This window comes from Artemia franciscana, chromosome 19, assembly GCF_032884065.1.
Source record: "Artemia franciscana chromosome 19, ASM3288406v1, whole genome shotgun sequence".
Lineage (NCBI taxonomy): Eukaryota > Metazoa > Arthropoda > Branchiopoda > Anostraca > Artemiidae > Artemia > Artemia franciscana.
The window spans coordinates 14,238,353-14,253,638 of NC_088881.1; the positions used below are offsets into that span (position 1 = coordinate 14,238,353).

General features: G+C 35.0%; 2 protein-coding genes across 5 annotated transcripts in view; both read right to left on the minus strand.

The window, feature by feature from the left end:
* LOC136039317 (actin-related protein 2/3 complex subunit 4) overlaps positions 1 to 15,286 on the minus strand; it is a 291,440-nt gene that overhangs the window by 200,560 nt on the left and 75,594 nt on the right. The window lies entirely within an intron of this gene.
* LOC136039311 (diacylglycerol lipase-beta-like) overlaps positions 1 to 15,286 on the minus strand; it is a 77,338-nt gene that overhangs the window by 50,172 nt on the left and 11,880 nt on the right. For 3 of the 4 annotated variants that reach the window (XM_065722925.1, XM_065722924.1, XM_065722923.1), the window contains exons 3-5: positions 12,533 to 12,646; positions 6,851 to 7,040; positions 5,080 to 5,206 (exon numbers count right to left, since the gene is read on the minus strand). In XM_065722925.1, the coding sequence (XP_065578997.1) occupies positions 5,080 to 5,206; positions 6,851 to 7,040; positions 12,533 to 12,646 (431 nt within the window). Of the gene's footprint in view, positions 1 to 981; positions 5,207 to 6,850; positions 7,041 to 12,532; positions 12,647 to 15,286 lie in introns of those variants that run through there. The other variant, XM_065722922.1, reaches the window with a different exon arrangement.

Here is a 15,286-nt window from a genome sequence, read left to right on the forward strand (position 1 = left end):
CTATGATTCCAACGGATCTGCCTTTTCAATTTAAAATATTACAATTCCCAATTCGATTAGCATTTGTAATCACCATTAACAAAGCTCATGGGCAATCATTAGAAAAATGCGGTATAGATCTTAATACAGATTGTTTTTCCCATGGACAATTGTACGTTGCATGTTCCAGGGTTGGTAAACCTGATAATCTATTTATGTGCACTGACAATAGGACAGCGAAGAATGTTGTATATTCGCAAGTTGTACGTAGCTAATTTGTATTGTATATGTATATCTATCTATCTATCTAAGAGCGTTTGCATATGACGTCATTATAAGTATATAAGGCTTTGTATATGCACAGACAATGGAACAGCCAAGAATGTTGTATATTCGCAAGTTTTACGTATTTAAAAACATATATATATCTATCTATATTCACAAGTGGGATACAGGGACACAAACGCAATGGCACGTAACGACTTACGTGCGCGGGGGGATTAGGGGGGGCATGAAGTGCCCAAACCAACACTAGCTGTTGGGGTGGCGCTTCGCGCCCCCTCATGCCCCCCCGCGCGCGTAAGTCGTTACGCGCCATATTAGTTACGCGCCATTGTAGTTGTGTCCCTGTGTCCCACCTGTGAATATAGATAGATTTATATATGTGTTTCAAACTACGTAAAAATTGCGAATATACAACATTCTTGGCTTTCCCATTGTCTGTCCATATACAAAGCCGTATGTACTAATAATGACGTCATATGCAAACGCTCTTTTTACAAACAAACAAACATGCATACACACAACTCGTTTTTATATAGATAGATAGATAGAAAGATACAATACAAATTAACTACGTAAAACTTGTGAATATACAACAGTCTTCGCTGGCCCATTGTCTGTGCGTATAAATAGATTGTCAGGTTTACCGACCCTCAAAGATGCAACATACAATTGTCCATGGGAAAAACAATCAGTATTAAGATCTATACCACATTTTTCTAATGATTGACCTTGAGCTTTGTTGATGGTGGTTGCAAATGCTAATCGAATTGGGAATTGCAATCTTTTAAATTGAAAAAGCAGATCCGTTGGAATCATGGGAATGCGAGGAATAAGAACAGCCTCACCCTCATAAGACCCTGTCAAGATTGTGGCCTCTATTAGGTTTTCCATTGTTTGTTTTACGGCAAGTCGCGTGCCATTGCAAAGCTTTGGTGGGTTGATATTTCTTAAAAGTATTATTGGTACGCCTATTTTTAGTTGTAGCACGTGTGGTGGAAACCCTGAAGGATCTTCTTCTATATTGTGGGTAACCATCATTGCCAGTAATTGTTTTGGGTACTAAAAGTCGAGGATATTGCTTTGTGCACCTTCCTTTGGCCATGCATGGTGAATTTTCCTTCAGTGCACCGCAAGGTCCATGTATCATATTCTTTACAATAATATCATGTAACCCCTTATCGACATTTTTATCAGGTATTTCAGCGGAAATCACATCATCAATTTCGTTCGAAGTAAATTTTTTATGTAGCCAGATTAGTATATGTGCGTGTGGCAAACCTCGTTTTTGCCATTCCACTGAGTACATCCAGCATCGCACTGACCCAAACACTTCATGTTTTACAAGGTAGTTTATCAGTGATTTCAACTTTTGCCGGAGGACACGTGCCGTAATGTCATGCCTATGAACCGCCGATTGTCCTTGAAGTAAAAGCTGCAGTATCTCGTCCCAAGATTGATTACATGTAAATGTAATAAATAAATCTGGACGACCATAGAGACGAACATACGCAATAGCATCTTGAGCATATTCATGCATATGACGGGGACTGCCAGCATATGACGAAGGTAAAATTGTTAATCTTCCAACGTTTGTGGTATTACCGTCATTTATAACTGCATCTCGCAAATGAATGTATTGTTCAGAGCGGAGCTTGGTCTGAATCAGGCGGATATATAGCAAACGTTCTGATTCAATTTTAGCATACATATCCACGACAAATTGGTGAAACAATTCACGGCATTTTAAAATATAATTTTCTTCATCCTGCCGAATCATTAGTCTATAGGAATAATAATGCATTGCACTGCATTTCTTATTCATTTCTTTGTTAGTGGCTGGATTCATCAATTTAATATTAAAGTGATAGCCGTCGGCTCCATCCCAAAAAATGATAGGAAATTGTAGGGCATCGTAGCATCGATGAGTTTCAGCAATTCTTAACAACTGAGCGTTTCGCTTATGAAGAATAATATCTCGAGGTAAAAACTGATCACCGACCATAACGATTGCCACTTCGTCGATAGTCGGAGCATTGTATCTACGCACATGTTGGCCAGGAGGCGTTTTGTCAGCGGAAATAACAATTTTATGCGTATCATTAGGCATCAAATCGATGGCTGTTTTGAACAGACGCACTAAATTATTATTTTCGTGGAAAAGATGTTGCAATTGGGATACGATTGTCCTTTCAACGTTGGGAGAAATTTCGCAACATATATTCAATTCAGAATTTCTATCACTGATGAAGTACAATTGTAAAAATTTATGATTCTCGCCTGAGAATGGTAGAAGGGACCCTGCTTTATGATAAATTTGCCCTTTTACTTTGAAAGTAGACATAAATTGATCTGGATTTTCGATTTGGGCTCCAAACGACGTCATTTGGAAACATGAGTTGTATTGTCTGATTTTTGACAAAAAACGCTTAGATTCTGACGTAGTTCCAGTAAGGAAAGTCTTCAATGGCTCTGGTGGTGCAGCCAATAGAGGAAGTTTAACTTTTCCTGAGGCGCAACACATTCCCATTGTTTCACCATTGAATTTCAAGGCCTTGCAATAGGGACAAATTTTAGACATTGTCCCGATTTGAACACATCTACTCAAGCTACAATCATCGACGGGGTTGTATCTGAATGCCAGGCGATAACTTTCAGGTTGCTCTGATTCCTCGGCACGCTTTCTTTTCTTACTTTCTCTATCAGCAGCAAGCCTGATTTCTTGCTGTTCTTGTGATTACTCGGCACGCTTTCTTTTCTTACTTTTTCTATCAGCAGCAAGCCTGATTTCTTGCTGTTCTTGTAATTCCTCGGCACGCCCTTCTTTTTTCACATTCTCTTTTAGCAGCAAGTCTGCTTCCGCGTTGCTCTGGTAGTTCCTCGGCATGCTTTCTGTTCTTTCTTTCTCTATCAGCCTCAAGCCTGTTTCCCTGCTGTTCTTTTGATTCCTCGGCACGCCTTCTTTTTTCACTTTCTCTTTTAGCAGCAAGTCTGCTTACGCGTTGCTCTGGTAGTTCCTCGGCACGCTTTCTTTTCTGACTTTCTCTATCAGCAGCAAGTTTTTTGGCATAGACTCTTTGAGCATCTTCATCAGTCATTGTAAACTTAAACATTAATAGATTTCTACGTGAACATATGTCTTATATAACTTGAATGACGTCACCATCAAAGCAAAAATGACGGCAATTAATTTCATGACGTCTGCCGACACAGAAACATGACGTCACCTGACAACTAATTTCATGACGTCAGCCGACACAGAAATATGACGTCACCTGATCCACAGATCCACAGACAGACAACTTATTTTTATATATAGATATACTAGCTGTTGGGGTGGCGCTTCGCGCCACCCCAACTCGTCATTTATATTCCCTGTATCCCGGTCGTCATTTGTGTCCCGGTGTCCAAGTCTCTGATTTCTCTTTGAGTGTCCCGGGCGTCATTTATATTCCTTGTGTCCCGGTGTCTCGGTCGTCATTTATATCCCCCTGTGCCCCCCGGCGTCCCCGTTGTAGTTGTGTCATTTATATTCCCTGTGTCCCGGTCGTCATCCCGATATACATTCGTTTTTGAATTGGTATATGATGAAATAAATTTTTAATTTTTTCCCTTTTTTTCCTTTTAGTTTTTTTTATTGGTTTTGACCTTTTTTTAGGTTTTTTTAAGTTTTTTTCTTTTTTCTTTTTAGTTTTTTTTGAAGTTTTTATCTTTTTAGTTTTTTTATTTTTATTTATATTTTTTTAGTTTTCTTTTTCTCCTTTATTTTTCAGTTTTTTTCCTTTTTTTAGTTTTTTTTCTTTTTAGTTATTTTAGTTTTTACCTTTTTTAGTTTTTTTTTAGTTTTTTAGATGAAAATTTTTTTAGTTTTATTCCTTTTTTTCTTTTCAGTTTTTTATTGGTTTTTACCTTTTTTTTTAGCTTTTTTAGTTTTTTTTCGTTTTTTCTTTTTACCTTTTTTTAGTTTCTATCTTTTTTATTTTTTTTTAATTTTTATTCTTAATTTTTTTTATTAGTTTTTAGTTTTTTTTGTAGTTTTTGCCTTTTTTAGTTTTTTTTTTTTTAGTTTTTAGATTTTTACCTTTTTTAGCCTAACCAGGATTTGAACCTGGGACCTTCATTCTCCGTTCTGACGCCCTCTCTCGCCGAGTGACTACTCCAGCATGTTCATTTTGGTGTTTTAAATGGTATATTATTAACCAAATTAATATGTTTTACAATATACTAAAAATCGTCATAACAAAAATGACGACAACGAATTTCATGACGTCAGTCAACACAGAAATTAAATTCTGAAATTATGTCATGAAATTAGTTGCCGTCATTTTTGCTTTGACGGTGACGTCATTCAAGTTATATAAGACATATGTTCACGTAGAAATCTATTAATGTTTAAGTTTACAATGACTGATGAAGATGCTCAAAGAGTCTATGCCAAAAAACTTGCTGCTGATAGAGAAAGTCAGAAAAGAAAGCGTGCCGAGGAACTATCAGCAGCAAGTTTTTTGGCATAGACTCTTTGAGCATCTTCATCAGTCATTGTAAACTTAAACATTAATAGATTTTAAACATTTAAACATTTAAACGTTTTTTGGCATAGACTCTTTGAGCATCTTCATCAGTCATTGTAAACTTAAACATTAATAGATTTTAAACATTTAAACATTTAAACAGTAAACATTTAATAGATTAATCAAGATGGTGTTACCGCGATGAAGATTGAGTGAACAAAGGGAGAGTCTAAACTGTCGTCACAAAAGCATTTAGTGTTGGGGTGAAAATGAAAAAGGAGGCTGCCAAAAGGAAAAAACATCTTACTACAAAGAGGCCACTTTTAAATGACACCAGCTTGATGTCCTCATCCTCCAGGCCACACTGTTCTTTAAATTTTTGAAGCCTACAGCAGCAGACTCTACTATTTACAACATATAACGGCAAATCATCCCTAGAAGAAAAAAAAAGTAAACTTTAGCAAAATTTTAACTTTAACACCTTACTACCGACTACCACAAAAAAATGGGTCTATGTGCAAAAAAAAAAATAATAAAAAGCTGAGTTTGCTCAATAAGAATAGTCAATTTTATCCAATTACATCTTAATGAATGGACGGAAAAACGCATTTTTAAAATAACTAATTACGAGCGGAACAGAAAAAACACAAAAATTTGGCGAATTACCTGGTAAAATACGAAATTATTTAAAAAAAACATAAGCATCTAAAACTTTTTTTAAGGGCGAAGAGGTCAGGAATGTATTCTACTATGCAGTAGAGGGGAATTGCTTCCCCAGACCCCAGTCTCCTCCCCCCACCGCAAGAATTTTAAAATTAATACCTTCAAAATATTGTAAAACCTAAGATTGGCCTACATAAGTCAAGCATACACAAGAACAGATCAGTTCTCTTTAGTACACCTCTGCTTCTTCTTTAGGTCATTTTTGCTTGATTTTAAATCACGTCACAGAGAAAACATAAATAAAAGAGGAAATAAAAAAAAGAAACACTATGCTACAGAAAGCACAATAGAAATATTTTCATGGAAGAAATGATTGCTGTTCTTTTGGTCTCTTTAAACGTTTAGTCTAAATAATAGCACATTATATTATATAATCCCTGCAATAATTCTTTCACACAAAATTAAAGCCAAAAGATAATGTTTTTTTTTTCATAACAAAGCTCCTCAATGTCCCTAAATTTTAGAGGAGGGATTAGCTTTATAAATAGATTTACACTCTTACTTTTCATAGGTGTGATATTGGAGGGAACGCTCCCTGTACCCTGGTGTGAATTTCAGATCCCCAAGTGTTCCAAGTAGTTCCTCTACGCTTGGGACACTCTCCAAACAATTGACAAACTTTCCAAAATACTTGTCATAGTTCCGCCACACTTGTCAAAGCCCTATGGTTTATAAGAGAGCGACCTCTCAATGAGAATGAATTCTGTTAAAATATTTTTTTTAACATTATAGAAGAGGAGATTTTTAGAGGAGTCAATAACTTTTTGCCACTTATTCATTTGAGACTTTGATTTGCAACCGTAATTCTGAGATCAAGGTAACTAAATGCAATTTCTGGATAAGTCAGGTCAGTGATCAGAAGAAGTGATCAGAAGAAAAAACGAAAGTTAGATAAAATGATAAGTTGCTCAATGAAACAGTTATCACTCATGATTCTTATCCAATTGTTGCTGGCATGCCTCAAGGTCTTATCCGCTTGAAATTTGAGTTCCAATACATATTCTAATCCTCAATTTAGAGGACAGATGTGAATTTAGAAAAAAAGTTCATGAATATGCCTCAATTATTTTTTCCGAGTTAAAATGGTCTTCTTTGATGAAAAGTCATCTCATTTACATAAAGTGATAAGACTGAATAAGATAATAATAAGGGAATAAGGAGAAAAAAGTCTTTTGGGTTACTCAAAGTTTTTCTTTTTTTCGTAATTTTTCACATTATACAGTTTTCTGATACTATTGCATTGCTGATTTCAATAAAGGCGGAAGCTTTATTTCCACTTTGCACCTCTTTTCTACTCTGGGCAGAAATACTTTTCAGTACATTCCATGAAAAAGAAAATTGAGAAACAAACGAACCTTGCACAATTTTTGAGAAGGTTTTGCCGACTATGGAGCTCATTGATCTTGTAGGCTCCGGCGGCAAATTTCAGGAAATGGTTGGCCCATTGAATTTTGGTCCATTCTATATCCTGCCAGAATTGTGTGTTCTCTGGCAGGATAGAGTTGGTCCTCTCGCTTTCTGTTACTGGCGGGTTGGTGGTATTATCTGAAAGAAAACTTTCTCCTTTCAAAACTATGACAAACAACTCTTACAATCTTGATATGCCGTCAATCAGTAGCATTATTATGGTATAACCAATCATTTAATGGAGGAATAGCAATATGTTTATATACTAGAAAAGCTATAAGCTAGCAGTAGTTGTTAAATGTATAAAAAACTTTAAACATTCCAAGTATCTAGAAAAAGCATCAACAACGTAATAAAAACAAATTACGGAAAAGAAGCCTGAGAATGAGATTTAAAGGCCAACGAAAATACTGCAGGAAACAAAAGAAACATCTCGGCAAAACAACCTTCAATGCTATACGAAAAAAGTACAACGAAACAAAACTACATTTCACGAAAAAATTGCTAACAAAACAAACTGATTAAAAAGAAGATAAGAAAATCAGGGACAGCAAACAGAAAAAACAAACAAATAAAGGTCAAAATTGGAACAAATAAAAAGCATAAAAAATCAATAACAGATGAAATCAAAATTAATAGAATAAGGCCGTTTAATAGCCAAAAAATTTAGAAGAGAGAGTATTAGACAAAGTTTCTTTTTTTTATGTAGCCAATTCACGTCACTTATAAAGCGTTTTAATGAATCTTTAATAATTTAGCCATTTATCGCAAGAGCATTATATTTGTTAATCACAAATACTGACGAATAGCTTACATTGCTTTAATTAAAATGATTTTTTTCTGTTAATTTTTATTTTATCTACTTTTCGACTTCATTTATTCAAATTATTTTATGGAAGTTTATTTTCTTAAATTTAATTACTTTTTGTTATGGTAAGCCAATGCGGTTTACAGGATCATTTTCAATAAATGTGTCCAAAGTAGCAAGTACCATTACCACTTAAGGTGAACAAAATAAGGTATGAGAAAAAGTCACAGAATAGAATCAATGGTTAAATTAATAAATAAAATATCCGTCACCAAAATGACATAGGTTCCTAGACTATACGATAAAATTTTTAGTACGTTTTTTATGAACAATTCTAATTATTTTCACTATAGGCATATATCTGTTGGTTAGCCTTACATTTGATAAAGAATCATAAAAAATAACATAGATAGATCTAAAATCAAAAAAAATGTATTTTTTTCTATTGCCGAAGTAAAATTCTAATGATGTAAAATATTACTGCCATTCCAAGACCATATTTGTAACTTTTATCAAATCCCCGTTGACGGCGAAACCCTACAAAGGTCTAAAGCTAGGTGAGTACAAATGTTCCACGAATAGACTTAACTAATAACTTCCGCTTATCCTTATATTACCAAAGCTAGCCTAAATCAAAGTACAATATTTGCCCTATAGCTGCGCAGCGAAATTGACCTGAGCTTCGTTATCATGGATTTCGAATCCCAGCTCCTATGCTGCAATCTACCGCAAGGATTGGAGTTTGATTCCGGTGATGAGATTATGCGGAAGCACCTTCTAAACAAGAAAAAGAAGAAGATACTGCACTTTTGAACTAATTTCGAATGTCTAAAAATTGTCGACTTTCAATTTAAGCATCAAAAGTGACGTTTAATTTCAGAGCCATAACAGTTATTGGTCATCCACTGAGATTTGACTAATTATTTGACTAAATGAGCTGTTACCCTCCTACCCTATGAATTTATAATATCCATACTCATCAGTTGTTTATATTAAACTTCAATATATTGACCGCATTTTTTTTTAAATACTCACACTTTTTTGGTTTTCCCAGATGTCATGTACGAAACATCCTGAAAAGAGGTCACACACACACACACAAAAAAAGAAAAAAAAATTAAATCTAAAGAAAAGAATAGAGAAGAGTAAAATAGAATTCCTAAAATAATTTATTGTGACATATCAAATACAATCCTTTAAATCAAAATTAAAGAATTCTTATGCTAGATTAGGTGCTGATGCCTGTCAACGCTTGGGTCCGTATCACCCTTTGATTAGATTGTATTGAATGTATTGTCTGTGGTATTTGGTTTTTCTTTCCTTAGTGTCTTAACTCCGCTTAAATTATTAAAACAAGCTGGTAACAAATAAACTATTGTTTATTATTAAAACAAATAAAAGCACAATTGGCTTTATTTAGTCATCAAATAAAAAAAAAAAAGTTTTCCACTGAAAGTAAGGAGTAATATCAAAAGTTAAGACGGACAGAAATTATTACGTATACGAAGGGGATTGCACCTCCTCAACACCCCGCTCTTTACGCTCAAGTCTTTTAGTACTTTTAAAATATTCTTATTATTCTAGTAAAACAATCCTTGTGTTTCAGAGTCGTTCTTAAAGAGTTTGAACAAAATTCTAACTTTAGCGTAAACAGCGATGTGCTAAGGAGGAGCAATCCCCTAAATATACTCAATAATTTTTGTTCGTTTTGAAGTTTCAATGTTGCTTTTTACTTTCAGTAGAAAAATCTTGTGTTTTTAATTTTATTTCTGATCTTTTTTTAATATTCCCAAAAGATATGGCCCAACTTCGACCGAGAATTCCCCGTCCCCACTGAAATATCCTCTAGACAATTCAATCCCGGTGAAAACTTACCCAATATCCTTTAACAACTCCAAATGAAAATTGAGAACGAAAAGAGAAAGCATGACAAATAAGAGGAATTTTGTATAGGAATTCTGGCAGATTTTCAGTGAATAATTCCCCCGACAAGTTCACACCCTGGAAACTTCCCTCAAAATGAAAAATTTTCCAAGCAAAACCCCCAGCAGACAACTCGTTCTCCCACGCCAAAATGTATACATACTCCAAGGGTTTCCACTTTTTGGTTTCAATTTTCCCTTTTTTTATATTAATTCTCACTAGAATTCCTTGTCTTCAGATCTGATTTCCCTTTTTTCTCCCTAGAAAAAAAAAGATATTTTGCCTTAGATTTCCATACAATCAAAACGAAAAACGTAACGTAGAATCAAAGTGTTATTTTTTACTTCAGATAATGATATACATAAAAAGTTTTACACTATCGAGAACAGATAAAAAAGTTCAAGTAAGTGTAATCTCCAGCACTTCATCGCACGAAGCGTTTGCTTTCGTCTTGAAGCCAGTAACAGCTTTCGGTATGCTGACAGTTGATGAAGTTTTATCTTCGTTTTTAAATCAGTAACTGACTCGAATAACTGAGACTAGTGTGACGTTCTCGAAATTATTTCGAATGTCTGTTTTGATTAATTTTAGAAGACTAAGCAAACGCTCAGCTAGTACAATACTAAAGAGTAACGGAAACATCAGTGATATGCACTTCCGGAATTATGAGTACTTGATTTCACCACTGCAAGTCTTCAGACTAAGTATATTCATCTAGTACTACTCAACTGTCAGGTCTTCAACTTGAGTATCTCCCAAATGAAGCCCAGTGACATCGGTCATTGCCTGAGATCTCCATTCTATGTCTGTTTTTTGAACACAACACTTTTCTGTTAGAACAGTAAGTCTCGAGAATAGTGGCCTTAGAGATTTTGGCTTTAAATTTCTTGCATTCCCTAGTTCCACCAGTGACAAAATGTCATAAATTTCGTCTTCAAACTTGAAACGGTCTTGAATATAGTAGATCAAGACTATATAATAATTTCGACAGGACTGGTAAAAGAGCTCAATATTATCACTTGACTCTTGAGCATCTACGAGTTATTGCATTGAATTGGTTGCAACTATTCCCATATATGTCTGGTTTAAGGGCAGTTACTCACTTGAAGGATAAGAATTCATTCGGTAAACAAACCAACACAGCAAATACAGTCTAGTTCCATTAAGTTAGACGCAACATCACTCACAAGTTTGCGGCACTTGCCATTAGGGAATGAAAAAGTGGAAGCTCAGATTGAAAAACTCTATTGAATTCATTAGAGAGGCCAAGAGAGTCGTCCATAAATTCAAGGTAATGCTTTGTCAACTTGCTTTGTAATGTTGACAAGATAAGGTCATTGGTTATAGTTGGGTTGTGAATCGTGGTTTCTATGAAATAATGAGTAGGAGCAACCTGGTGCTCAATAAGCCTCTTTATGCAGGCCTGAAGGTCAAACCGACGGGTATGCCCCGGTGAAAGAATTGGGAGTGCTTTACATCCAAAGAACTTCTGAAATTCGCCATACTTACCTCGCCTTGAAGCACTCTTTAAAAAGTGGGCATAAATATTTCGTGCCAAGCATTCTAGTGTCTTGGGAAGCGACAAGCATGCATAGAATGAACAAAAGTGAATAAGATGGCACAAGCATTTCACATTCAAGATATGAAGCACCATGGCTTTCATTACCGCTGAAGCAGATTTAGTGTCTCCAAACATGGCGTTAGTAATATCGACACAAAATCCAACAATATTTTGCTAGTGAATCGAGCTTTTTTCAATGACTTATTTGATGTAGTTAGTCAGACCCTCAGCTGGTCCATCATTACACTAAACCATGTCCAATACTTCAACATGAGGTTTTAGATCTCTCACTAAAAAAATATTACAATGAAGAACTTTTCAGCATTTTGTTAGAAAAAATCAAATTTTCACTGAAAATCCTTGCTTTACCCCAGATTTCCCTGAAAATCCTTACTTTATACCAGATTTCCCTTTGTCCCTAATATTCAAAATAAATAGCCCTAAAAGAAGTGATTTCACTCTAAAATAGGGTACTCTCCCTAAAAGTGGAAGACCTGCATACTTCCATGACTAATTTTACATTCTATGACCACTGGTTGGACACGATCCCCCCCCCAAAAAAAAAAAATCCGTGATCTTTCTTATGGCAACAAATACAAAATATTTTTGCAGATAGGAGCTTGACACCTCTACAATAGGGTTTTCTGATACGCTGAATCTGATGGTGCAATTTTCGTTAAGATCTTATGACATTAAGTGGGCGTTTCACTCTTTTTTCGAAAATAAGACAAATCTTCTCAGACTCGTAGCCTTTAATGGGCAAATCTAAGCTTTATGAAAATTATATATTTGAAATCGGCAAAATAAGCCAATTCTTTTTATATCTATTGGTATCGAAATTCCGTTTCTTAGAGTTTGGTTACTATTCAGCCGGGTCGCTCCTTACTTGAAGTTCGTTACTACGATAGGTGGGTGTGATAGAAGGGATTTTTCGTCTCTACAGTTAAAGTGATGGTAGCAGCCACAAAATACATACCACATTACATTTTAAGGCTTACCATCATCGTCGCTGAGAATAAATATCAGCATAGACCTTATAAGTTACTATGAATAATTATTAAGCACAATGTCAGTAGAGATGTTAGGTTTGAGGGGGGAAGGGGTAGTTAGCTTGTAAAGTGTAGGAGATTTTTTGATCAATCAAGGGCCAAGTTCTTGGCTTAATCTCATAACCAATAAAACGTATAATGAGCTTGTGTTACGTTAGAGCTAAATTTCCCAACCACGGATTGTATCTCCGGCCAAAAACAGCGATCCAGACGATCGGCTGAACGGAACAATAGACACCATGCGATAAAGTCAAGTTAAACATTTTTGTTTTACGTTTAAGCTACTCACTTGAATTTTCTCTACTTTCTCTATTCTGCTTCTTGTAGAGGATGATGAAGCCAGCAACAAAGTCAGAAAAAACAAGATCTCCTCTTACCGTCTTAAAGCTCTTCGATAGGTGTTCTAGAAAGCAATACAACAATTTTAATAAAAGAAAGATTTATTAGGATATCATCATAATTTTGCATGCAACTCAGAACAGGTTTTCAAAACTAAATAAGTAATAAAACAAACAACATATACAATAAATAAATTGAAAAAAACCATCAAAATACATTACCTTATTTTTGTGATGTATTACTTCAAGAATTTAAATTTAATTTAATTTGAAATGATATCAGCTCGATGGCATTAATGGATTCAATCCCCAGTGGTACTTATTAATTCTTAATGAAAATACATTTCGTCTCACATCATGGGGGTTACTTCGCTGTTGGGTGGCTAAAAAGCAGGACGGAGGCTGATTGCTTGCCAATCACTTTCAGGCCTTAAAATCCGCAGTAGAGCTTTTATACTATAATCGCATGTGCCATTTCCAAAGTTGCTACAACCACTTGTTCGACCCTTCATTGGGCTCTGTTTTACACAGATCCTTTTTTTTCGATTTGTCTTTCTATGTAAGCGTTCTTTTAAGGCGACATTTTTAGGGGGAGGGGGAGGGAGAGATGGAACCACACCTCAGAAAATATTCGTTTTACATTTGGTTCATCTTGGCCACAAGCGTAACAAAACATTTCATCTTTAAACCCGATCAGGGATAAGAAAGTTTTAGGTTGATTTTCACACACCCAAATACTTGAAAACCATTGTCGTCATCAGCTTAGATTACTATTTTTATAGCTGTTTAGTTTTATCGGGGAGGGATAAATATCAGTTCTAAGAAATATCACATAGCACGTTTTGAATTACCGCAGCCAAAATGCTGGGGAATGGCCGTGTATGGATTAATCTCTTGTACTTATTGGATTATACTTTTTAAATTCGTTTACGGACACCTTTAAATAGTTATAAATGGTTATATTAATGGTAAGTATTATAAATGGTCTTGTTTATCTTCTTATAAACAAGAAGAGGGAGGGTGTACTATAATTAAAAAACCTATTAAAAGTATAAAAGCATAAAAAGGTTAGCGATCCAACTCATATGGGTGGGAAGAGAAGGTGTATTGTGGAATCTTGTCATCTGCGAATCTACCAAACTTCATAGAAAGAATACCTATTGTCGTATTGGTGCCTTTTAGGGACTAGAACCAGACTCTTGATGAGAAGGTATGGAAATATTGGATGGGTGTTTATATTTTTATCAGCTAGCAGAATAGAATCACCGAATCTTAACCAAACCTGGTGAAAAGAAATGTCAAAGTTTTACGCATTTTGGACACCTTATCCAGTCCAAAATCTTTGGGAGACTAGAATAAATTTCGTTTTAATGATTCATGTACGATGAGCCAAAATCAAAACGTGCATTAATTCAAAAATGTTCAGAAATTAAATAAAAAAAAGTTTTTTTTTTAACTTGTTCCAATTCTGAATAACATGGGCCGTTTAATTAGAACAAATAGCTCTTTTGAAATTACCAAAATATTTTAACGTAAAGAGCTAGGTATTGAGGAGCGGACAAACCCCCTCATACACGCAATAATTTCTGTTCGTTTAAAGCTTAAATGATGCTTCTTACTTTACGTTGAATAAGGTGTTTTAAAAAAATCTCACATTGTTTTTCTTTTAATAATGCTGGAAAATCCCGCGCCCTTTCATGGAAATTCTCTTCCTCGTGATAACTTCAATTTTTCAACTTTTTCTTTATTCAACTCAAAAAATACACAAACAATATTATGCCCCAACAGAGAGCAGAGCTCGTAAGGCTGGGGCAGTGCAAAAACAGAAGAAAAAACATCAACATCTCATCTTAATAATGATTTCAAAGTATAATACGGTAGAAGACACATAAAATAGAAAAAAAACTCATAAAAGATAAGTAAATATATAAATATCAGGCAGGAGGGGTGTGGGAGGCCGTCCCAGACACAGGGACACAAAAACAAACACACAAATAAGGAGATCACATAATTTAAATTTCCATCATCAATGGTGAATAATCAAAATTTTAGCAAACAATCTTTAATATTTGCTTTTTAAAATTTAGCTGAGATTTTTTTTGGGATGGATCAAACAGAATTTTATCATTCAGCTTATGATTGTTAGCAATGAAGGGTATTTGGTATCTAATCGAAAACCTTGACCTTTCAGAGCTTACAAAAGGATTTTGATACATCCTAGACCTCCGACAATCCGAACGAGGAAGTAAGATCAACAGAGATTTGTCATAGAAATAATTTTTAGAATTTTGGATTTGAAAATGCCATATGGAAGTATTTAATATTCGTATATCATTTAAATCCAACAAATTTAAGAAGAGGAATAATGTTTTAGTTTCCGAAACATTTTCAAGTCTTGAAGATCGATGTAAGAAATTTCCAAGTATTCTTACTTGAATATTAAATTCCTCCATAATTACATCCTAACACGTACACCCCTCACCCTACCCTCCCACCCACCAGAAAAAAAAACCTCTGAAAATGTCAGTATACTTACCAATAACAAATACTATATGTAAACAATGGGGAGAGTTCGTAACTTACAGCCCTTCCCCCGGAAACTGTTGGGAATTAAGTCGTCCTCAAAGATACTACTACTACTACTACTAATAACTCACTGCAGCACCAAGCCGCCTGAGGCCAACACAGCTACGCACGCTCCTCCT